General features: G+C 39.4%; 1 protein-coding gene across 2 annotated transcripts in view; it reads left to right on the plus strand.

The window, feature by feature from the left end:
- MPPED2 (metallophosphoesterase domain containing 2) overlaps positions 1 to 25,849 on the plus strand; it is a 109,547-nt gene that overhangs the window by 20,308 nt on the left and 63,390 nt on the right. For both annotated transcript variants that reach the window (XM_075047091.1, XM_075047092.1), the window contains exon 3: positions 19,053 to 19,234. In XM_075047091.1, the coding sequence (XP_074903192.1) occupies positions 19,053 to 19,234 (182 nt within the window). The remainder of the gene's footprint in view (positions 1 to 19,052; positions 19,235 to 25,849) is intronic.

Here is a 25,849-nt window from a genome sequence, read left to right on the forward strand (position 1 = left end):
CTGCAGACAGTTGTTCTGGCACAACAGGGGAGACGGCTGAAGCAGGAGCCAACCACAGCAAGACAGGGCTGGGAGCTGCAGAGGCTGGCACTGCCGCTGGAAGGCAAGAGTATCAAACTGTATACCTGCACTGGTTAGTAGTGGACTTGTGTTTAATGTACGGCTGACTTTGCAGTTCGTTTGCAGAACTACTTCAGGAGACGTAGCCATGAAATCGTTGGTTTATGTGTCTTGTGGTGTCGGATGGTTTAGAGTTCACTGTGTAGGTGAATTGCAAAGCTAGAATGAACCCACGAGACTTTTGTGTAATTTCCAAACAAGATGTAAAGAATTCCCTACTGTCGTTCAAAGCTACAAGAATGATCTGAGATAACTTCTACATCCTGAAGGGCCTGAGTGCACCTATGGAGATAAGTGGGAATACGACTTTCTGCAGGGCCAGCGTAGTGCTTTAAAGCGTGGAGAGCGCTGAGCTGCCAACAGTCCTGCTGGGGTTGCCGCAATGAAGGACGATGCAAGGCGCTGGTCGGTGCAAGGATTCAGAAGAAGTACCCCGTTTTGAACTGTAGGGTAGCGTCTCTGGACCTTCCCTGGTACTGAGGCCTCTGGGGAGCTGCAGGCACTCAATGTGGTCCCACTTAAGGCTGTGCTGATGGGATGGAATGAATGAAGAGTGGTCTTTGTCATGTGCAGTCTTGGATAGGATGTTCTTCTCTCCTTGAAAACCTTAATCCTCCTTTAGAGCTCCTACCTGTGGCTCCCCTGGAGGAAAGGGCAGTTAGTCTGAACAGAGGCCAAACCTATTTCAGTGAAGTTTGCTAGTATAGTTCTAATGTTAATCATGTTAACAGATCCACCTAATGAGGACACAGATTATGCTGGTAAAAAAGGTTATACTCTTGACAGCAGGCAGCCAGATGGAGAAAAATTATGGAAGCAAAAGTTTTGCTCCTTCCTGGCTTTAGGGGGTTTTTTTGTTTGTTTCATATATATTGGATCTTTTACTGTTATAAAAACATTACACAAATAATTTTCTCTAACTGACATCGCTTTCTAGTGCAGAATTTTCTGAATTTTAATGAAATCAAAAAACATTGAGTTCTTTACTCTGGAAAACTCCCAGCCACTTCAGCTGCCTTTGAAAATCTAATGAGCAAAAAAAGCCTCCTTTAATTTTTTTATTTTTTCTTTTTCCTGCTCATCAGGTGTAATAGAGGAGAATTTGACTGAGGTTTTTTTTCTGTGATTAAAAAACAAAGGAATCAAAAAAACCCATGTGGTGTATATTTGTTTCTACATGTGTGTATGTATGTACATATACATATAGTTAGTGGCTTATCTGTTGCCCAGAGAGAATGTATACATGCAGTAATAGCTTTGCCATTCTGTGGAAGCTTGCTTGCTTTTGACATTCTCTTGACTTCAGTTTTAAAGCACTAAAACCCCAACATGGTTTGTTATCTTGCTAAGGAGTCATCAGTTTCATTAGAAGTTCAAGACTGCATTGGGAGGAAGTCTTCATTTAACATCATTGTTTAGTTCTGGCTCTTTGTCTGACCATAGCAGACAATGTTTGAAACAGCGATAAGATAAGAAGTGGCAGTGATAGCGTGCTGCAGGGTTACTGGAAGGGCATGAAACAGCATCTGGCCATTGGACTTTAGAGGTCTGATTCTTAGTTGTAATGGGTGATTGAAATGTTCTTCTCATAGAGTTGGCAGTTAATGTGGCATTCATGTCAGTGTGTCCCTTAGGAAAAAATGAAGTGGTTGTAGGAAAACAACAAAAAAAAGCAAAAGTCTGTAAAACTGAGCAGAGCATAACTGTTTTTCATATACAGCATGGTCACTTGCTGCTTTTAAAGTTCAAATAAATACATGAGACCATGTAAGGATACAGTTTTGTTCAAGGAAGTTACGAAAATGGAGTAACAAAAAAGCTTGGATGGTTAGGACTGAGATGCTGGGAAAGAAAGGTGTGAAGAAGGTTGTGAAATACAGCCCCTTAGCACAATAAAGAAACTCCAGTCAGGGCTCTTGTTATCTCAACATATTAAAGTTAATTGCTTTTCTTTTTTTTTTTCCTTCATTCATTTTGTTTGTTTGCTTTTAATTTGTCTGTTTAGGAAGTCTGTTTCCCATCCAACCCTAATACTGTCTCTAACAAAAGGAGTCATCTAGAAGTCGAACATACGATGCGAGATCAAACTGTGTCTGGAAACAGAGAAAACTCTGATTAGACCAAGGAGATTCTTTTCTTTTGCCTTAATAGGAAGAAAAAAACCCCACTCAACATCTAGGAAAATTGCTATGTTGGTCCAACATGCAGCTTCTGCTGAAAGGAGCGGCCCACTGCCTTCATTCCCGCTGTGCTCCAGTCCTCCTGTTGCTTCACTTGTGCTTGTACTCACCTGCCCGTCTGGTGAGCTGAATCGGCTTGTGGAGGGGCCACACACCTTCCAGGGCAGCCGTCACACCGTGAGAAGTGGCAAGGTGGGCACAGGAGAACAGCTACATCTAGGTCTAGGTCTGCACAGCTGTCCCTGTGAGTACTCCCTTCTAGGCTGTGATGTCTGAAGTCTTGACTTGTAGTACTGGCTCAAGACAGTGCAGCCGCACTGTGAGCGGGGTTGGAAAGAGGTTTGACTGAACACATGCCTGGAAACGAGGAGTGGTTGCGAGGATGCGACCAGCACCTGTCTGTAGGCTCCCAGTATAGGTTCTGGGTTAGCGGAAGAGGAAGGCGGCCTTTTTTTTCCCTTTTTGCTGACAAGTACCTATGAAATAGTTCATGACTCGCACTTTTACACTCTGACTTTTAAGGAGGGCCAAGTCTGTGCTTGTGTATTTTACACTCTTAGCCTGCAAATAGTGGCCTTTACCAGATCTGTGGATGGTAATGGCAATCATCTTGATAGGCTTCCTGATACAAGTTGCTATCTCCCATGAGTCAGAGCTTGGTGGGACACTCAAGAAAGAGAGAATTACAGGCTGGGAACTATCAGGGAAAATCCAGGAGACAACAGGTCTTCATGGTTAACACTTTCTTAGTGGTGTGAAAAATCACAACATAGTTTGTGCAGTCAACAGCACTTGCCTGCACTTACTTCAAAATAGAAAAGTTGGCTGTATGTTGTATTATCCTCAGTGAGCATCTCTGACATCTTGTTAAACTGGTGGCAGGCCATACTTAATGTCCCGGGGCTGAATTCCCTTTGTACCATACTGCAATTGTCCCTCCACATACAAGCGTGTTCCCACCACGCTGGCACTGGAATTGGCATTTTTGCCATCAGGCTGGGAACTGAAAAGTGAGTGGCACACGCTATGAGTCAGAGACCTTGTTAAATTCCTGTGAGGTTAGACTCCCTTCGGATAGTTGGCTTGTCCCAGTGGAGCACAGATAGGGATACCCCTGCTTACTGAGGTCTTGGAGCTGATGGTACGTACACCTGGCAGGTCGCCTCATACTGAGAAATAGTTCAATGGCAAGTCTGTAATTCAGGCTGTTCTCTGGGCATGGTTATTTAGCAAAGGTCAAGGGCAGAGCGACTTACTGGATCATGTTTGGGGTGTGCGTGTGCACAGAGAGAGAGTGGCTTATAAGGGAGGGTATTGTCACACAGTGAATGTCACTGATCTACATGGAAGTGATTGTCAGCCACTTTAATTAGCTGTTTTACAAAAAAATATACACCTGTTGTATTTGCTGCTATCTTGGTGACACACTGTAAAGGGCATACAGGTATCAAATCATAGTAACAGCAAGGTATTACTTTGTTGAGAAACGGTCTTTGGGGAGATCGTGACGTTTCAGACAAGAAAATGTCATTTGTGTGGGCGAGATGAGCATAGCTCTTTGGAACTGCATTATATTCTCTTGATCAGTTAAAGATGATCTTTATTTAAAAAAAATATCTAACATGTTATTTGACAAGGAGAGAAATAGATGTGATCCTTGTTACTATAGGTAATACCAATGGAAAAAAGCAAGTGCTAGAGATGGTTTCTTATGCAAGAGTAGCCGCTACTGGAAAGCCTGTGAGCGTCTTGCCCTTTGGTTTCTACAGCAGCCTGCAGACAAAGCCATTCTTGAGGAAAAGTTACAATCGATTTTTCCAGAAGACAGGTTGACCAGAGCCTCCTAATTCTAGAAAGAGACACTTGCCCTTTAGGGGTATAGTTAGTCTCAAGTCTTCACAGTCTGCAGAAGATGAAGGAGCTCAAGATTTTATAGGCCAAAGTAAACCAGTAGAGTAGAACTAGATGGAATAATCAATTGCAGAAGGGATTTCTGGAACAGACTGAAGTATCTTGCCAGTTTTGCCCTTAAGGGCAGTACTCGTTATGAAACAGTCTGTAAGTCTGTTCTTGATTGCCAGAAAGTTTGGAGGGAGGAAGGAGGAGAAAGGTTGCAGGAAATCAGTCACTTTAGTCAAAGAACTAAGAATCTTAACTGCTAATTTTGTTTAATATAGATGGCTGTTAAGTATTGATGTGAACAAAATAGTTTCACTTAGCTCACATTCCTGTACTGTTACGGTCACTGTGAACTTTGACTTTATTGACTTCAGTATGCACGAGCACAAGCCCTTCGTGCTGTCCAACTGGAAATTTCAGTGGCCAGCCAGAATGTAGAAATGTAAAGAAAACTAAAAAACAAATGGATCCAGATGTAAAGGAAGGAATGGTTAAGACAGCTGTTCCCAGGTTTTAACAGTTGTGGGGTTTTGGCCGGGGTTTTTTTTTGTTTTGGTTTGGTTTTTTTGTTTGTTTGTTTTGGTCTCGTAGAGCAACTTAGTGAATTAGCCTGTTTCCTTACTTAGAAAATACCCTAATAGTTATACACCTGTCAAAGATGCTGGGAAGTTTTAGTTAATATCTTTTACAGAATGTTTAGTAATGATTTCTTTGCTGAAAACTCATAGAAACATCTTTTTTGTTAAATATGAAATTCCCCAGAGCCTTGCAGAGCTGTTATGGAATTCTGTCATAGTCTGTCCCTGGAAGGTATCTTCTCCTGCACCATAATGACAGGGAAAAAGAACTGGCATTTCATTTGCATGCTGAGAAAAATTACTGCAGATGGGTAGGTGGGTGCAATTTTACACATATTCTTAGTGAAAGCAAAAATGGTTTTGATTGTTAAAAAAACCCCACAACCCTCCCAAATTAGTATAACTGATGATGAGTGCACACTGATATTCCATATATTAATGTATTTTGGTTTTGCCAGTTTGTCAGTTTTACTGTGAATTTTCAAGTAGCTGAAGCTTTCCTTAAGTTTTTATTATCAGAATACATACTAAAGGCATTTAAGTTACTTTTCCTTTTAAGTACTGAGAGGAGTATGAAGATGAAAACCAAGACTAAGTATGTATCTATATAGGGAAACCGATTCAAGATAGTTCCTACAGAAAAGGCTGTTCTGCAGCTGGTACTCTGAAATTCCTCTTGGTGTTGCACACTCATTCTCTAGGAAAAGTGCTTAAGCTAAATCAGAAAACAGGACTGTGTCTAATAAATAGACTCCCTGTGGAGTCATACAGGAAAAGCTATGGTACTTTTAATTCACATAGCCTGTCTTACTTCAGAGTAACTTCCTCGTATTCTCAAGCTTCAAGAAAACAGAAGATAAGTAAAAACAATGCAAAAGATTCTTTTGCATAAAAAAGGTGTGGGGTTGGTTTTGGTGTTTTGTTTTGTTGTTCGGGGTTTTTTTACTCATGGTTTAGGGGATCTGAGGTATAATTTCTCTTTAGCTTATTAATGACAAGTTTGGTGGAGTTTGTCTGTGCATGAGATCTTATGTATACCATTAACTATGTGAGCTTAAGTGTTGCATTATTCAGTTTATGCCTTACCAGCACCCACCACAGTAGGATGAATTTCATCCACCTTGGTTATTCCCATCTAAATGTGAAATGATGGTTTCTATTTTTCTGCTGCAGATAGGATGCTTCATAATTTTTACATGTCTAATGCATTGGTTGAAGTAATGAAATTCCCTCTTTTGTTTTGAAGTGTAATCAGTGAGATTGCATTTGCATCGCTTTTAACTGACTCACGTAAGTGAAATTACATTGCCCCATCTCATTTTGTATCGTAAAATGTTACGTGGTGCAGCTTGTTTCCCTCCCTGGAGCTTTTCATGGTGATACTCTTTCTCTAAATTTCAAAGCTACAAAGGTATTTGCTTTTTGTATTTGGTGTAGAAATTACTTTCTGCAGTGCACTTCTACATCTGCCACATGAACCAAAATTTTGATAGTGTGTAACATATGGAATTTTCAGAGCTTTCAAGGTCTTGTGTTCTGTTACATATTAAGTGATTACTAAGTACGTTTGTACAATTAGCAACAACCTCTAAGTCATATGTGATAATGCCTTACTACTATTCACATATAGAAGCTGCATATTAAGGTGTTTCAGCTGATTTGGCTTTGGAATTGACTTGTAGAAAATATTAAAATCAGAATGATTCTGTTGTTCTTCCCTCTTTTCCCCTGCCTTTGTTACTGGCATAGAAGCGAAAGTAAATGCATTTTTAAATTGAGTTTTCTAAAAGTATCCCTGAGGTAGATTTCTATCTTGACTATAATTCATTTTTGGATTTATTTGATTTTAGGGATACATCTTTGGAAATAAATGGTTTAATACAGTAAGAATAATTGCTAACTGCAGAAGTCAGTAACAGTTCTGATAAATATGAATGTCCCAGATACACCCACTGAGGACTTCTAAGTCATTAATTGTTATGATAGAAGTATAAGCAAAACAAAAATGTTCTTGGATAACCTGTAACACTGTGGTTGCCCACAAACCCTCTGTCTATTAACTACATTATTGATAAAATCTCATGATCATATATGCAGCAGTGCTTCTCATAATATTGTCTAAATGTGAGGTGTGTCAAATAAATGCCATAAACAAGTTATAGTGATGGTACAACAAAAATATTCAGTGCTGGTTTTTACCCATAAGATTTTTTCTTTTTTTTTTTTTCTCTCCTGTAAGAAGGCATTGGTGCTGAGTTCAGCAGCCTCTATCATATAAGTACGCATTGCTTAGGAGAAAGTGTATGAGAACACCAAGTAATGAGTGAGATTTGAAAAAGAAAATAAAGGGGGAAGAAAGTAAGTCAGAATGAATTGTGCATTTCTAAGGAGTATCTCCAGCTGAAGCTACATTAGTGCAGTGTTCTGCTAATGCAGACATGAGATTTTATTTCTCCCCCTGCTATAGCTTTATCTACCAAGCTTTTTCTCCCTTGAACTAATGTTTGTATCTTGAAATATTGTGGAATGTATACTATTTGACCTGCAGTTTCCTTGTCATAAGTGGTTTAATACTGGAGAGAGAGAAAAGAGGGAGAAAGCTATCTAGTATAATCTTTTTAGCTGGGGATGTATTTGGCACAATCTGTTACAAATAAAAGAACCTGTACAGCCCTCCAATCCAGTCACCAAGGAATTGCTGCATTTTGTTGATGGAATCCAGTTCTGTCTGTGACTGGGTTTCATGTTAGACATGTATGTCAGAGAGACAGTGTTAGCTGTAATGAAGACAATTGCACTAGTAAGATAAAGGATAGAAAGATAAAAGTGCAAAATTCTTTCCAGTGGAATTTGATGCCCAAAGTAATCTTTTATGTTTCTGTGTCCTCAGCAAAGTTACTGTGAAGGGTTCAGAGCATATCTAAGAGCAGAACTTGGTTCTGGTGATTTTTTTTTCTCCATACTGCAAAGAAAATTATACAAAGTAAATTCATATTTTTCTATACATCCTGAGACTGATTCAGATCTCTTGCCAGTCTAAATTTAGAATTCCAGTTGAGCTTGAGATGGATGACTGGTGTCAAAATTTGTGGCAATGGAATTACTAGGAGTTTAGAAATACTAGGCCAGCTGTGTGCCTATGTAACATGAAAGCTTAGATATTTTCAGTCAACCATTTTAATGTAGTACCGAGCTTTGTGGTAACCTGGATGCTGAGTAGGAACCTGTATTGTGTTGGTAGAAGCTAGTTAATAATCTCCTTTCTCTATTCCTATTAAAAACAAGGACTTAACTTTAGAAGGAGAGCTAAATTGCTGACTATTCTTTGCAGAAAGCTTCTTAAACCTTAAGAGGAGCTAGAGGCTGAAACCTTTGACAAGGGCTGAAATATTTCATATATGTGAGACTGAGTGGCAAAAGGCCTTTTAAGACAGCATGGCTATTATGAAGACTTTTATTTAGTAGGAAAATAGAGTTAGATGCCCAGATTTCAATGGGAAAAATTTTATTACCAATATCTTCAAAAGGTTTGTAGAGCTAAGATGCAGGAGAGAATATACATCCTAAAAGAGACAGATTTTTGTACTGGTTCAGATCCACAAATTGATTTTGTAGATACCATACAGTGTCTGCCAATTTACTTCCTTAAAATAGTATCTCATACTGCATGAATACTAGGAAATTTCTTTTTATTTGAGTTACACGTTCCACTCTGTTCACCAATCTCCTACTGATATCAGTGACAATTTCATAGGCACGTTGATGGCACTCTGTGCCCTTAGTAGCTTAAAAATGGGAACTGGTGGCGTTTGCCCAGCATGAATTGTCCTTCCTTTGAACAGATTTTTTGGACTCAGTTCATCACGCCTGTGGAAGTCAAATCATAAGGCAGAGAGAGCAGCAGAGAGACTCATGATTAGCACTCTGTTTAGGAGAGGGCTAACGCTTTGCTTGCATGGAAATTGAATTGCATCTCATCCCTGGAGAGGGTGATACCTTCAGGTCAGAAAGTAAAATGATTGATAAGGTTAAGTGCAGAGTTTCTTACTTGCTCTGTATACTTAACTTGTGGATTAAAGAAGAACACCACTTGTATTTCCTGAGCTGAAAGTCAGTGAAATTTCAAGTAGTTACTATACTTTAGACTAAATGTATGGGGGGAAGGGGGGTGTGTGTGTGTGGTGCGAATCAGAACCAACCTTGAGTGATTTTCTGCAAACACTCTAGGCTTAATCATGTGGGTGTCTAAATGCTGAGTATTTGTTTCTGAAGCACTAAGGTAGATTTTAGATTTGGTAGCAAATTCTAAAAGATAATAGGTTCTCAAAATTTTGTGCGCCTTCAAGTCCAGTTGTCCAGTTGCCTTATTGCATAAGAGTTACTGTCTATTTGCTGAATTTATCATCTCCAAGAGAAAGTTCTGAGTTATGCTTATGAATTCTGTACATTTTAGGGCACTCCAGATTTTATTCTTAATACAAATGGGCATCAAAAATTGAGTATATGCTGCACATGCTTATACAATTTTTTTTGACAGAACCTTGTGATTATAAGTCATCTCATTAGTTTTCTACAGTTGTCCCTCTGACCAAAATTGTCCTAATTTCTGAGAAAGATGGCATTTTTGATGTGTCAAGTTAGAGCAAAACCAATTAAATTTAATCTATCCTGGAGATCTGCTTCTGTTTGTTTTGGGGAGGGTTTTTTTGCATTACAATTTGAAAAACTGTTTTACTGTTGAAGCAAGGGCTAAAAGCCTTCTCTGTGGTTTTCATCCTAGAAATAAGTCCACCCCATTTTATGACTTGTGCAATTGAAATGATTGGAGGGATACTACGCATTAATTTAGCCTCACTCTTGCTGAGATATAAAGATGTATATTTTGCAAATCTTGTCCTTTAAATTAAAATTGGATCTAAATTCACTTCTCTTACGGGTTTGGGATGCCAGATTATACTTTCTGAGTATATTTAATGAGTCTGTGTTTGTAGAGCTTATAGTAGGGAAATAAAAATCTGGTTTCAGTGGGTAGAGGTTATTGACATACCTTCCTAGTAGGTGCAGTTTTATCAGCAAACGAGTTCTTTTGGGATGGGGGTAAGGCATAATTTATAGCATTGCCCCAACAACAACAACAAAAGAATGTGGGAAAAGTGCTTCTTAATGGCTTTTAATTGAAGCCATACCAGCATAAAAATGGGAATTTACTGTGTTACTAAAATGAAACTTTTGTCTGGGCCCTTGAGTGATGCTGATACTGATGTTGATACTGTTTTCAGTTCTGTTTTGCTTCTCTAACCTTTGGAATGCCACTTATACCTAAATTTTAGAAGGTATTTCATTGACTAAAACAAAATTCGGTTGCAAAGGGATGATTAATAGGATTTTCAGAAGCGCTCAAGCAATTCAGTTTCTGAATTCCCATTAATATCAAAGGAGGTTAGGTACTTCAAAAAAGAGACCAGCTGACTATTTGCCCCCAAAGAACACCATAGAAAATCTGGATTTTAGCTGCTTCTGGTTTTATTACTGACTAGAATCTGGGATTAACAGAGTTTGGACTCTTAATTAGTTGAGGTTTATATCGGGCTGAGAAGATGTATTGCTATAAATTCCTTATAAAGGAGGGGTTTTTTAAGTTTGCCCAAATGATGACAGTGGATAATATAGGTCTTTTCTGTTTAATCTCATAAATCTCACTGGAAGTAAAACAGCTCCAAAACCTGTAATAAAAAGATCCATCATTTCCCTGCAGCTGTAATTGTTGGAAACATTAGCAGTAAGCTGCTGAGTGGTGCATTGAATCCTCCTGTGGGCTTGTAAATGTAATTTTTTTTTTTCCCTCCACATTGCGCCGAGACACAATTAATGCTGTTTCTGAAATAAATATCAGACGTCTGTTTTACAGTTTCCAGAACTCTCTCTTAAGGTTTTGATGGGTGATACATGTACGTGGAGGTTTCCAGAAGAGGTGTGGCTTTCTAGGTAATTTGGGGTAGTCTGTTCTTAGATATGTGTGCTTGTACAAGTAAGATCTACCAGTGAGAGTGTTGAAAGGTATTTGCATCCCTTTCTAGTCAGAGAAGAAACCAGATGTTTTCTTGGTGTTTGACCATACTGGAAGACAGAGTCAAGTTAACAAAAGCACTAATATGTATGATTTAAACAATTAATGGCTGACAGTGGCCAAATAAAGCAATGCTATATTTTGGCATTCATTGTGTTTATTGAGAGAAAATGAGTATTTGGCTTTGTGTCATTCGGCATGTGTTGTATCACAAAATCAGCTCTGTGTATGTGCATGTATGTATTTTTCTGGCTGGAGATGTCCGGATATCTGTGTGATGTGCTGAATTTATACTGTTAGAATTTGCAGACTGTTCACCTTTCACTGGAGGGGACAACATGATCAGATAACCTGCCTGTCCCCTCCATCAAAGTTTTTGTAGTTTCCCTTTTGAAATCAGGACATCAGTTATAAATACTGAGGAGTTAATCCATTTGCCAAACCATTTTATGAAATAGTCCCTACAGCCTCAAAAATATTTGTAAAAGGCCTGTTTTGTTTGGAATTTTTAAATTCAAGTTACGAAGTGATAATAATTCTTGACTGACGAGAGTGAATTTTCAGGACCGCAGATCTTGACCCAGGAGTGTTAGCACAGTGTGTCTGGAGGGGCCACCAGTGAGCTCCCTAATGGGAGGCAGGTGTGGGAATGGAGCTCCTGGAAGGGGAAGGCAGAGGTGCCGAGGCGGCCATGTAGAGGTTGCTGACTTGCAGTTGTTTTCTTACCTGGTGCGCTGGCTTTTACCTCTCCTCCCTGATGGCAGGTGTTAGGCTGAAGCAACCGCTGCCACCTCTGTGGCGTGCTGTTACCAGAGTGTTTGCCCTGCTGGGTTTTCTTCCAGTCCCGCCACCCCACCTGGCTTTTTCTCCAATTTGTTTGCTACCCTGTTGGCTGAGGAAAGCCGTGGTAACCTGTGGTGTCTGGCTTTACCCATGGGTACTAGGATTTCTTAAGCAAGAAAATCAAAATGGTTATCGTCAGCTGGATGTCGTATTCTCCTTCACTTCTTCCCCCTTTTCCAGGCATGTACTTTTTTCCCCCCTTTTCATCAGTTCCTATGCCTGGGCCCTCATCACCTAAAGTCTCATTTAGGATTGGGATCTACAGCTGTGCTTGGGAAACCAGCATCTACCCTGGCGATCACGGTGAGATGACTCGAGGAGATAAAGGTGCCAGGGCCTGTTGGACTCAGTGTGCTGAGCCAGTTCAGGGAGCAAAGCCAACTGGACCGAGCAGCTGGGGAGGCGCGGCCGCGCGTGCCAGGGCTGCGTCGATCTGAGCACGGGTGGTTGGACCTGCGGCAGAGGAGAGTGAGTGCTGGGTAAAACCCCTGGGGCCTGGCAAGTCCTTGGAGAAAATCCGAGGTCTCAGTCACTGTCCCAACAGTCTTATAGCCTCCCTTAGTGTAATTTGCCTTTTTCTGGATTTTTTTGTCACATAAAAGCCTCGGTCTTGACTGTGCGCTGTTGGCTCTGGTGCGTGCCCAGCAATGGCCCTTTCACTGGTGTTTCATCGTGGTGTGCGAGGGGATGTTCTTGCTCTGCCTGGCCGGCCGTGGGGTGTCACAGATGGGCAGCACGTGTGGGAAGGCTGTCCCCATGCGTGCCGTCGCTGCTGCGGCTCTGGCTGCCAGCATCCTGCAGCTGGGGCACGGAGGGGAGTTGAAGTGTTGGGTGTTGAGTTGGGTGCTGTCACAGTGATAACTGTAAGAAATACAAGTGCTTCAGTAGAGGAAAAAAGAAAATGCCTGGATCTTCCAAAATACCTTACAAATTTGGGAAACCACATTCAGAACAGCTATGGGTGATGCAGTTGCAGAGCAACCCAGGCACAGAAAGCTTGTTTCCTGGTAGCTTTGGGAGAGTGGAGCCGCTCAAAAGATTTTGAGTAAGTTCTAATGAAGAACAGGGGCACTGTGTCTGCTCCACACTTGATGCTGGAGTTTTAGTTTTTAATCTGATGGTGTATGAAGTCTTTAGTAACGTGTCCATGTTCATATCAGCCTGATCAACTAAACTAAATGACACTACACTGAAGACTTCTGTTAATGTTTTGAGCTGAAGACTTTGAATCCAGATGTTAAATTTTTGTTTGAAAATGGTAGACACATTTGTAGTTTGGTTTTGATATAGTCCTTCTGGTCTGTGGCATTAAAAACTGGTTCTAAAATTATGATGTTGGCCTAATGGTCCTGAAATTTTTTTTTAAATAAGAACAGTTACACATCTTTTATTTCCATTCCATTTCTTGAATGTCTGCAGGGCATACAGATGCATTTCATGCATTTTTCTTCAACTGAGAGACTTATTGATCTATTTTGACAAAAATAATTAAGCCACAGGTCTCACATGATCACCCAATTCTAGGACATGGGACTGGCTCTAAAAGAAATAATAAATATCACAATATAACAGAGCTGTGAGATTTGGTTACAGTAACAAATACTTTAAATTAAAGGAGTTTTCACAGAAATTCCCATTCTTCTCTTCTCCTGAACTTCCCATGCCAGAGGGATCATATGTAGAGACAGAGGTACAAATTCAGAGAAAGAAAAAGCTGAAGATGTAGAAAATATATTGCTTTCGTTTCCCAGTTCAACAAAATTATCTTTTGTTGCCTTAGCTGAGGAGGGGGAACTAACAGCACTTAGAAACAAACTTTTTAAAGTGTTTTTGCGGAAAATGTTTGTATTTTAATCCTAAAATAAGTACACCAAGCTAACTGGCTCTTTGAAAAAGTATTTGGTTTACAAATTTTGAAAATAGGAGTAGCAGGAAGAGTATGAAGATTTTGCAAGAGGAAACTAAACTGTAAATGAAGAAAACTGTGACTATTCATAGCAAGTATGAGTAGGTGTTTTTTTAAAAGCTAGTAATATAGATATGTTTTTAATATAGATCAGTTTCTAGATAGCATGTCTCCAAATGACTCCCAAAACAGTAGAGTAAGTGCAACAACATACACCGATTTTATGTGGTACACAGGCTTGAAGTCTGTGCTTAAATGGATCTATAATGAATACTAATTTAGATGTCATAGAAAACAAACTCACAAATTCAGTCACACATATAACCCAATGGAGGAATTATTAAGAGATGAAAAGACAGCATACGATGTGACACAGTCTAGGAAGGACGTGGGCCCTTACGTCACGGGACTATTCTTCATGCATCTGGTGAGCCTGGGAAGGAGTAAAATTACGTGGTCTTCTGCGCTGACTGCTGACTTGTTCACCTGTAGGAAAGCCAACAGAACCATCTTAAAAAGTAGTGGACTGTAAGCAGTAATAGTGCTGGTTTGAGTTGTAGGGTTTGGGGTGGGGGGAGGGATTTTCGGCATCTGTAAATGTTTTGTCCGGCATAGGTGCTACATTCATCTGAGTGATTTATTCGACACTGGGAACTGGAAATTCTTCCTGGCTTAATGTTTAAGATTTTTATTCCGTCTTCACGGATGAATTGGTTTCTTGGGAATCGTTCTGTAAGAGGGGATTTGGGGTCTGCATATCTCAAAACCCAAGAGAGCAGGGAAGTGAAAAGGCTATGAGTTCAGTTCTCTAAGCACAGGCATTCCCAGGGAGCGGCTAACCCAGCAGAGCCCTGTATTTTCAGCATTCGAACTCACCCATGCAGAATTATCCTTTGCAATCAAAACTTTTATTTCTTTCAGAAAAACGGTGCTTGTGCCTTTTCTAAATTTTCTTGGAAAAGAGGGTCTTGGTGTAATTCTGCCTGGAGCTATGTCTCTTGGAGGGCTGCACTGCCCATTCTGTCTCGGAGGTACTTTCTAATGCTGCTGATTTGTGAGACAACGATGAGTAACTAGTGTAAGCCTGGGCCGAAATACATAGCTAATGTGTCTGTTCCATATAGTGTGACATCCTAAATCAAGTCCTTTGCCTCTGTGCATGTGAAAAGCCCAATGTTTTCCTCCTCTGTGAGTTTCTGAATTCAGCCCTCCTGCCTCACTGTCAAAATCTCGTCGATAACTTTTGCGTTGCTTATTGTTGCTTATTTACTTAATCTCCGCTTTTAAAGTGTAAAGCCATGACAAAATTTGCTGTCTGATGGATGAGGGATGGCGTACAACTCCAAGTCTGTGCAGTCCCTGGGAGCAGCGCTGGGTGCCAGCAGCACAGCCAACACCACGCTTGGGCTGCTGTATGCACATCTGGCAGGGCGAGGGGCAGCACTCAGCTTGCTTACTTACGCCGCCCCGCTGTCTTGGAAGTGCCATGGGAACCGTGGTTTTGGAGGAAGATACTGATTAGTGATAGCTGAGCAAGCCAAACCGGAGCCTGGTTTATGTTGTCATTTGATTCAGCTGCAGCAACGTGTGAGGAACTGTAAATTTGAGGTTTGTACCTGAGGGACTCTTACTCTAAATGAGAACAACTGGTGGTAAGGGCAGTTTAGTAAAGCCAAGTAATTATCTGATAAACAAGGTCCTTATAGAAGTGCATGAAGATTACAATGTCCCTTCTGATTTCTAAACCGTTGTCATAAATGCATTAAATGTGACAGATCTTACATTACTGTCATGATCTTAGAAAGCAGTCATTGCTCAACGGCCTCATGGGATTTCATTCTGGGTCTTACATAAACTTTTGAAAAACCACTTAAGTGCCTGATTTTCTAAGGTGCAAGATATCTTAGGATAGATAAGTACCTATTAACAGCTGTCTGTAAAGGAAGTTAGATGCCCAAAATAATTTACTAAGTTAAGGCAAAAAATTCCTCATTCATTTTGATACTTGGCTATTTTGTTGCGTTGTTTTCCATTTCCTGATTGCTGTATTAATCCTAACATAAGAACATTTAAATTATTCTGGAATAACATTTTCTGTGTCTTTCTGTGAGCATGCTTTTTCAAATGCAGTGATCAAATAACCTGTAAAGTGTTTCAGTCTGCCAGCTCAAGAATACTGAAAAAATAAAGTGGTGGTGGTGACGGAGAGTGTCAGAGTTAGGGGGATGCACTGTGTTTGGAGCAAATGGTAAAGAATATGTTGAACTTCTTAGGTATGGGCTCTGATTCAGCAGGGACTGGTGGGGGGCAGGGCTGAAATAATTTTTATCTCTTCTTGAATCACAGTGAGGGTCAGATGCATAACTATTACAGAGCTTTTAGAAATGCCCATCTGTAATCCCCAGATGTTGGGTTGTGAGGTGAGCAGACCACCAGAAGAAGGGATGACATTCACAGCCCGGGTGGAAGCCTGCTAGCAAGCAGCAGTGTGTCGCCAAAAGCTGTGAAAGGGTAGTGCCTCGCCTACTGCGGTAGCTGATCTCGGAAGTTCTGAGGCCAATCCTCTCATGATGTAGTGAAAAAGAAAAATCTCACATTACTGTTTGCCATACTGTAGTTGTGGACAAAAAGAACGCGAGCCTTTAGGACTGGCAATAACACCACTTTTATTAAGTTTCTATTGAAGGACTATTTTGAGTAAGATAAATTGATGGGCTGAACACAATAACCTTCAGTATCTCACTTTCAAATACTTAGTAGGTAAGCACTACTGAATAAGAGACGAAATTAAGCTAAGATGTAGAAAAAAGGTTACTTGGCAACACCATAGTATTTGTAAAGAGGAGATGGAAGGGCCAGGAACTTAATGAATTTCGATTATAGAATTTTCTGTAAGTCATTGCATGAATAGAAAAATCCTAAACCAGATTTTGGTGTCATACTCTAATAGGGGTTGCCGATAGCAAAACAGGGTTTGTTTGGCACCAAACTGCAGAGAATAGCAAAAGCATAGCTGCTGTGTACGAACAAAATTGGACTCCCCAGAGGCAGGCAGTGCTGGTCATAGCTCACGCAGAGACACGCTGAACAAGGTATGTGGTAGTGATGAAAGCTGGTCTTCATTTTTTGTGTTGTGTGGAGTAAACATACTTGGAAGTGTGGAAGTGTTGATTTGGAGACCCCCATGTTTACTGTTAAAAAAGTTTCAGCTTACTCTCAGTGGTTGGGAGGAAGGCACCAAATACAAAACCACTATGGCCTATAGTTACAGTTTTGCCTAGCTTGCCAGTGTGATTTCAATGGGTAGGTGAATTTTCCTCTGTAATAATAACCTTATTAATTCCTGACCCTTGCAGAGAACAAGAATCCATTGATTGCCAGAGTTCAGATTTTTGCAGTGGGTTTCTGTAGTGTTAACCAGTTGAATGGCTCAACTAATTGTACCTGGTGCCATGGGTGGAATAGGAGGTGCAATACCAAAACCAAAAAAAGTTATCTACTGAACTGCCCCTTCCCATCCAGTCCAGCCTGCAGTAAAATCTGTTTTAAAGGTAACCATCATCTTGTAGAACCTGAATTTTGCAAATTAATTCAGTGGACCATGGCAACCAAATACGATACGTTTATGGTAAATACAGTTTGATTGGAAATAATTATGGTACCTAGGAAAACGCAGTCTAACAAATAATATCTTCCCCCCTTGCCCACCATGGTAAAATTTCAGCTCTTTATAAAGATTCTACCAAATATAAAAGACTCAGTAAAATCTTGTTAGTAGGTGTGTTCATGTGGACATTTTCCATTGGAGACCAATACATACTCATATCGAGTTTGATTTCTTGAACCACTATAAACTCCGCAGTGTAGGGAGCTGAATGCTTTTGGTCTTTCACACCTATGTAGGGAGCTGAAGTTAAAGACACTGGTAGAAGTTTTCACACAGTTCAGTGTATAGTAAACACTAAATACTAATTTTGTTTACTGAAAGTAGTAAATACAGTTCAGTAAATAAAGGAATACTTCAAAAGCCTATATTTTCTTAAGATATGTGCTTTATTTTCTATTACTGATCATACATCTTGTTACAACTATGGGGATTTAAGAAAAACGGATTCACAGTGATGTGTCCTAGTTACTTGTTTTTCCTTTCAGTGTGGACAGCAAAACTGATAAAACCTGTTTAATTTTCTTTTTACCTTCAGGTACTGGTTTTTGAATGTTGGTTGTGCTAGTTTGTCCCAATAAGTCTTAGAACAGCCTTATTTTGGGTGCTTTAAAATACTTAGAGCTTGGTTTCACCGCTCTGATGATCTGAGATGTGAGTGGGCTATTCTGACGTAACTCCTAAATGCCTCAAAATTTCTAGTTGAAGCTAAGCTGTAAATGTGATCAAAGTGGCACATCAATGAAATGGGTTGGAAGTTTTGTGGAGTTGGGAAGGGGTTTTCTATGGTGTTAATCCAGATGCAGTGCTATTCAAATGTTGGGTTAAGTTGAGCAAATCAAATTACAGTAACTCTGCAGAGAATCAATTGCTATTCCAAGGTAGACAATGGCTTGCCTTTTGTATTTTAAGTTATTCTGTTACAAATTAGAACATTTAACTGCTACGTATGCATAAAGCACTTCTCTTCCTTGTTATTTGTCTCTATTCTGCTTTTAAAATTTAAAAAACAAACCCCAAAGCACCTCAAAACTAAACTTCTCTGATGGGTTGCATATAGTTGATAAGACAAAATTAACAAATGTAGCTTGCAAATAACCAACTGAACTAAATTTTTAACATCACTGGCTATAGAAAAAAATGTTTTATCTATGGTTGCTTAGTGCTCTGCCACATCAGTTTCTGACTTTATAGGTTTTTGGGAAAATGAGCTCAGCATTTTGTATGAGGGTAAGAAGTTGTCATTAGACTCAGTTCTGCAATTTCCAGGCTTCATCAAAGCACTCCTGAATGTGCCTAATTGTGTGTAAACAAATATTCCTGCTGGAATCTGTAGGAGTGCCTATGCCCTTGAACAAAATCAGATGCTAAGCTGCTCAGCTCAAGTGAGAGCCTGTTGCTGGCCCACCTACGAGACCTCTTATTTAATAGCCTGTGTACCTGTTCATGTATAAGGTAGATGATGGAAAAAGTACGTCTGAATTCGAAGTCTCTTAAATCCTTTTTTCCCAATGTTTAAATGAACTTTAGTATCAGAAACTGGCCATATCTTAAGTATTTTTTTAATTTTCCTTCCTTACCAGGTAAGTATTTAATAAGAAGCACTGTGGTCCCTTCTGGATTTTTGGCAGTGCTGCGTTACAGAGTCCTTTCTTTCAGCATGGTGTGTGTAAATGTATGTGTATGTGTGTGCATGCATGCTTCTGTAGAGATAGATCCGTGTTGATATCTGAAATAATAGATGTGAGGGTTTTAACCTTGTAACTGTTACGAGATCTTTATGTGTCTGCTTTAGGGTCGACCCTATCCCATACGACACTCCAAAACCAGCGGGCCACACGCGATTTGTCTGCGTCTCAGACACACACTCCAGAACAGATGGCATCCAGATGCCTTATGGGGACATCCTTCTCCACACGGGCGATTTCACCGAACTGGGACTGCCCTCAGAGGTTAAGAAGTTTAATGACTGGTTAGGTAAGGAATTACTGCATTTTGGTGACCCCAATTAACCTCTCCTGTCCAAGTGTCAGTCACTGCCTCCTAATTGAATTAGAGCACTTGAAAATCCCCCCCCACCCTTACTTCACTTGTCCTCATGTGATGTGCTGTTTCTAGTCTCAGTATGATTCTGTTAATTAAGACAAATTTAGAGACTTCGCTGTATTTCTGCATTATCCTGGGGGAAAAGATTCTGTTATTCCACAGCAAGGACTGCGTAGCCTTATGTGTGTGCTGAGCGGTGGTGCCACCTCATATGAATGCATACCGTGTCCCATTAGTTGATGCAGTGTGGGTTTATATCCACAGCCAAAACTATTGCTCGCTGTAATTTGGATTTACCGTAACTTAAAGCAGTGCTGAAAGCTACAGTGTATTTGGAAGCGATAAAAGTCCTTCTTCCCACAATATAGGATGGCAAAATCAGTAATACTGTTTGGAAGAGGACAATTTTTTGGGGGTGGTATTCACATGATTGCCCTTTGAGTTAAGAGTACTGGCATTTTAACTTTGAACGCAGGCACTCCACGCCTCTTTGGTAGAACGCCTTTCATGTTCTGCTGTATTTGATAGCAGTGCCCCGATAGTGTATTGCTACAGTTGAGGGCAATTAAACTGCAACAGGAGAAGACAAAATGAAGTAGCGGAGCTTGTGCTGGATGCTCCTGTTATAAATGCCGCTGGTAGGCTGGCTGTGTACTACCATGTCACCACTTGCACTAAAAATACTCAGAATTGAAGGTGACTTGAGCAGCTGATCTTCAAGAAATGTTAGAATGAATTTACAGCATTATATAAAAACCTTTGAAAGCATAGCTTTGTTATCAGGCTTTACCTCCATCACTGCAGTCTCTCTTGCCTGCTGTATGATGGCCACATCTCTACGTGCCTTTAATAGCATAATTTTATTCCATTGGAGTTCCTTGGCTGACCCTTCAAGAGATAAGTAAAGAACATTTGGATTTACAAAAGGAATTTTTAAATAGAAGAGCTTTCACATTCTCTGTCTTTTCACCTTCCTTTGCAATTTCTCCATACTGTTCTTTTTATCTTCCTTCTGACCTCTGCTGATCTCCACAGCCCAGTTTTAAAGAACATTTTTCCTTCTTTTTATTGCTGTGCATGTGGGATTGGGGCTTCCCGATACTGCCATGTTACTGTAACTTAGTTTTAACATTCTTATTTCTAGAAAGTGGTACTAGATTTTATGGGCTCAAAACTATCCTTTTTCTAGGAATGTAATCGCAGGACTGGGAAGAAGAGTAGGAGAAGTAGGTGGATATGTACATAGGTTGAGGGAAGAGACACAGTAGGAATCATCTTCCTCAGCTTTTGGGTGTTTGTTAGTGTTGCAAAGGAGGAGGAGCAAGCAAGGTAAGGGCAGTGGGAGGCTGCACAGCTTCCCTGGGAGGTGGGCTGTGTGGTCCTACCAAGCTTCAGTCCCCATAGAGAATTTGGGCACCTCTGCTGTTCAGTGAGGTTCAGATGTTACAGATGCCAGGCAGCTCCAGAAAAGGAATCGCTTTCTGGAGACCGGAGACCTCCAAAGTCTATGCTGAATACACTGCTAAGAGCAGTGTCTGGCTACCAAAGTTCTTCTTTGGACTTCAGGTCATTTCACAAGTATCGCTTTGATATAGCCAGAGCCCATGCCCAGTGCTTGGCATTTGAAAACGCTAACTCAGTACTGCAGAAAGAGAAAATGAGTAAGCTGCTAGTGTGTTTTCACCCTTTCATGGGGAATCTTACAGTATTGGCAGCCACTTGGCATTCCTTTATTTAACAGGTGTTTCACAATGATGTTATTTTATCACATAGATCCTTGGTTTAACACTGGCAACAGAAAAATTATAAGCCTTTGAATAGGTTTTGTTCCAGCGTCAATAATTTACCATGGGGCATCCTTAACATATATATAGTTCTTGTAGAAGTCAGTATGGTATTTATCTGAGAAAGCAGATTTTTACATTCTTTGGCAGTCAGTGAAACGGGAAGCTTTGACTGTGCCAGGACCTACTGGCGTTGGCCTCAGGCTTTCATATTTCAGGTACAGAGAAAACCTCTTTTGTGGTTTTTCGGTGGTTTTTTGTTGTTTTGGTTTTCTGGTTTGGGGGGTTTTGTTTGTTTGTTTGGGGTTGGTTTTGGGGTTTTTTTTTGTGTGTGTGACACGCACAGAGTCCACTTGCATTTTCTTATATATGACAATACCAGTTATTACGTTTCTGGCATAAGGTCAGGCAGCAAATTGATTCTCCTGTGTAATCTTGTCGCATTGGTGAATACTTGCTCCAGTGCTGTCCTCTCCTCATCTGGAGTCAAAACACTATGAAGTCAGGCATGCCGTTTTGCTACTTTATTTCAGGCTCCTATCTGCAATATAGGAGTAATAATGGTTTACTATTTACTATGTATATTGTGAAGAGTAATACCTTCAAGGTTGTGAGGTGATGACATGTAATATTTAAAAAAATACATACTAGTGGCAGGCAGGAACGAGCAGGATTCCTTCTTCTTCTGCCATATAGTGGGAGGCATCTTTTTTCATCGTAGTTGGTAGGAACGTTATTCCAAAGACATGCATTGAGAACTCCCATGAAATACAGCATTGTCCTTATAGAAGGGGGTTTTCATATCTTTTGTGCGCATGGTTTTCTCCACTAGCAATCGTGTTGTAAAGCAGTAATGAAGACAAGGCATCTGTATTGTTTATACCTTGAGGGAGAGAAGCGAGATCAAAGCTAGGCTTCATTCCACAGCTTATTTTACCTACTCTGTGGTAAAAAACCAGGGCCTCATCTCCACTAGGATTAGATAATGGGATAACTAAGGCACAATAACTGTCCATAATTTTCTTGGCAGTAAAGCCAAGGGAGAAGTTAAAAGATGATTATTCTGAACCCCTGCCTCGCTTATACTTCACTGGTTGTTACATATGCCGGAGTTATACAGGACTGAGAGCACTTCTGTCAACCCTGCAGTTTTGTATTTTGTGGGTCTTGCATCCCTTTGCAGCTCTTTGAGCATCTCACCTGAGCAAAAAGTTCAGCATCTTGTCCATCCATTTCATTAACATTCATTCTTCTTCCCTGTCTCTGTAGCCGAATCACGGAACATGTGTTCCATGCTCTCTTTCCCACTCCTCCTAGCTCTCAGCCCTTCCTGCAACTTTTACTAGTACTTCTGCTTTTTTCCCTTTGGCTGATAAATTTTCATTATTGGTTTTGCATGAAAGTTGTCTGGGCTTATACATTGAATAACCTCTGTGGTCACTTAGTGATTACATACACTGGCTGAGGTAATTTATTCACTTTGTTTTGGTGTGAACACGTCCCTTGGGTCTTGTAACTGCTGTAATCACTTGACCTTAGTGACTGTTAAATGCTTTAAACACAGTTATTTTAAATTTATAATTGTTTTCATTAAAAATCTCTTATAGTAACTTAACTGACCTTGCAGTAAACACAGCATTATGTGCTGAGGAAGAATTAAGACGTTATTCTATGCCCAATATATTTCTTACTGAATGTTTCAACACACTATTATTATCACTGTTCATATTTTCCCCATCCATTCTCATTCAGTCATATATGTGAAATGAAATACAGGAATATCTAATTATAGCTCTGTCTTCATAGTGCAGTATATCCTTTCCTGTGTGATGGGAAGTGATTGAATAACTCATAAGAACTGAAGAGAAAGCAAAGATAAATTCAGGCAGATAGATCTTTAATGAGTGACGATATGTTTATTGTGCTCAATTAGTATGGGCCTGATTGTACATACACTTACTTCTGTGAATAATTTGCATCTGGTTTAGTCATTTTTCTCAAATAGCCAGTTTTGTTCTTTTTTTGTCTAGTGGTTATCTTTTACTGAGTTCATTTTTGGTTCAGGAATTGTTTTCTTCCATGCAAGATTTCTAATATAAGACATATTACTGGATGAACTAGGCAAAATTCTGTAATGGTAGATACAAATAAATCCAGTAGGTGAAATTACTACTGGTTAATGCCTGTGGAGCTGAGAGGAGAATTTGGCTATGTTTTTTCTGAGTTGTTCTGGGACTTAGCAACTTGACTGTTTCATGTTTTTTCTTTCATGTCTTGCTTTGGTTTTGAATGAATGTTGCTTTTAATTTCTGTGGGTTAATGACTTGAGGAACTTTGTGAATGGTTTAGTGGCCAAATACATATGGGTTTGTACTGGAACAAGTATTTCTTTAGCTGTAATATATGCTTGCCTTTAGTATAAACTTTGCTGATAGAACTAAAATAAAAATTCAAGATTTTTTCTGTGGTGTAGTTCCTCCATCATGTTACTCAAAGTGAGAAGAATGATTATACTATTTTAACGTAGAGGTTTTCTTGTTACACTCTGCGTATACGGACGTGGTCCTCAGAAATGTATTGTCAATTCTTTTAAAGTTCATGTTTGTGTGAATGTTTAGTTACTGAAAATAGCAGCTTCAGTTTGGAATTGCTGGCTATTACATGGAATAGATTACAAGATGGGAAGAGCACTGGAAATGTGTTGTTGCTCTCAGAGGTATGGACAGACGCTTGGTTGTAGTCTACAGTTAGATTTCTGCTTTAGTACTGTAGAAATTTGAAATTATATTCAAAACTGTAATCCAGACACCTGCCAAAATAGTGTTTGATCTGAAGATAGTATAATTTAATCTGGAAAAAAAAATCCCTGTAACAAAATAGTATAATAATAAGATCAAGCTCTTTTCTTATCACTGTTTAAAAATTCAGGGTCACATTGTTCTTGTATCCTTTCTCAGTCTCTTTGGTCTGGCTCAGTTATTCCCTCATTTTATTGAGGCTTCATCTTCTCTCCAGGCATATTTCATTTAGGGTTTTGTGTGTGTTTCTTTTGCTAATGTACACTGAAAGCAGTTTCATTGTGACAGAGTATTTGTTCTTGAGAGATTTTGCTTTGTAAAACTATATTTCTAATGTGAATTATTTTAGCATCTGACATGACCATTTTTTATAAAACCAAACCAGTAAGCTCTAAATTTCTCCAAATTGAGAGGGATATTAGCTCAAAGTATTCTGAACTAATTTAGAAGCAGAAGGAAGCTTATGAATATTTTAAAGTAAAATTATGGCAATAAAAACAAATCTCTTCCTATTTTTATAAATTGATTTATTTCTGATTTGTGTTTTTACCATCTGGAGCATATTTTGAACCCTATATTGCTCTACTTGTTATAGCTAGAATGAATAATTGACTAAACATAAAACACCATTTTGATGAACGAAAATCTTAGCACTTGAAAAAAAATTGCATTCATTGCAAGTGAAAGAAAATGCTGAGGTAGCTTTAATCCTGTAAGTATGTATGAGTTTTGCACAGCTGTTCTGAGAGAGAGGGAAGCAACTCCCTGGAAAATCTATTAGTCTAATTTTGAAAACAGCTATGCTTTCTGTGAGTGGCTCTGGTGAGAAGCTTCTTCAGGCTTCAGACACTGGAATGGGATACACTTGTTTTAATAAGAGGTTGAGCTGGCTGCTGAAGACAGTTGACTCTTCTGTTGGTGTTGGCATTCTGGTATCCCTCTGATACGGTTAGGAGTTTGATGTGATTTGCAGGATTCAGACCACGTTGGCTGCCTGTTTCAGAGATGCTCTGAACTGGAGAATAATGGAGACCTGAAGGCGCACTGGCAAGCCTGTACAGACAGTTTTATTGTGTCTACTTGCTTATTAAATCTAGTTGCTAATAGATGCTGAATATTATGAGTTTGGAACATGTCGATGCAATTTCATAAAAAAAAAACCACCCCAGATTTATAAGATGAAATCTAGAGTCTTCGTGGGTTTTTGGTTTGGTGGTTGTTTTTTTGTTACTTATTTAGTGCTCTGGGTTATGTATCTCACTCTGTCTTTATAGCAAAGGCTTTAAAAGCTTCTTCCAACCTTATTTAGGTTTTATTGCAGTATCACTACTTAAGAATATTTCCTTTGCTTTTGTTCTGACTTGAACTGTGTTTAATGTCATGGTTAAATTCTCATTTGTACTTAGTTTTAAATTCCCATATGGCTTGACTAAATTAATCATCAGTGCTCAGCTTTTATTTGCATACACTTTTTTTAGATATATTAATACTAATTTTAATTTTTTCTTCTCAGAGGAATAAAAATAATAATTTGAGCATTACATTTTATTGTATTTATAAAATAGTAGGGAAATAGAGCCATGTGGATTTTTGGTAGTAAGCTGAATAATGTTTTCCTCATGTGGGAATCTACAGCGAAATATGAGAACAAAAATAGAAAAAAAAAGTGTAAAATTCTACTTTTGTGCTATGGTTATTATAGTTGCTTCTTCATATTTATCCTCAGCTCTGAGTCAGATACTAGATGCTTTGTGGAAAACAGAACCCTAGAAGTATAACTTAAAAGGTAAAATAGAAGAAATTGTATAGCAATGAGTGTCAAGATCGTAAAATTTCCACTAAAGTGGAATTTGTGCATTAAGAGCAGTGTAAGTTTGTTCATATCTGATCAGTTGTTTCTTGTTTTGCTCTTGTTATTCCTGGCAAATTTTCATAAAGAAATTTTACAAGAAACTATTTTTACT

This window comes from Buteo buteo, chromosome 16, assembly GCF_964188355.1.
Source record: "Buteo buteo chromosome 16, bButBut1.hap1.1, whole genome shotgun sequence".
NCBI classification, from domain to species: Eukaryota; Metazoa; Chordata; class Aves; order Accipitriformes; family Accipitridae; genus Buteo; species Buteo buteo.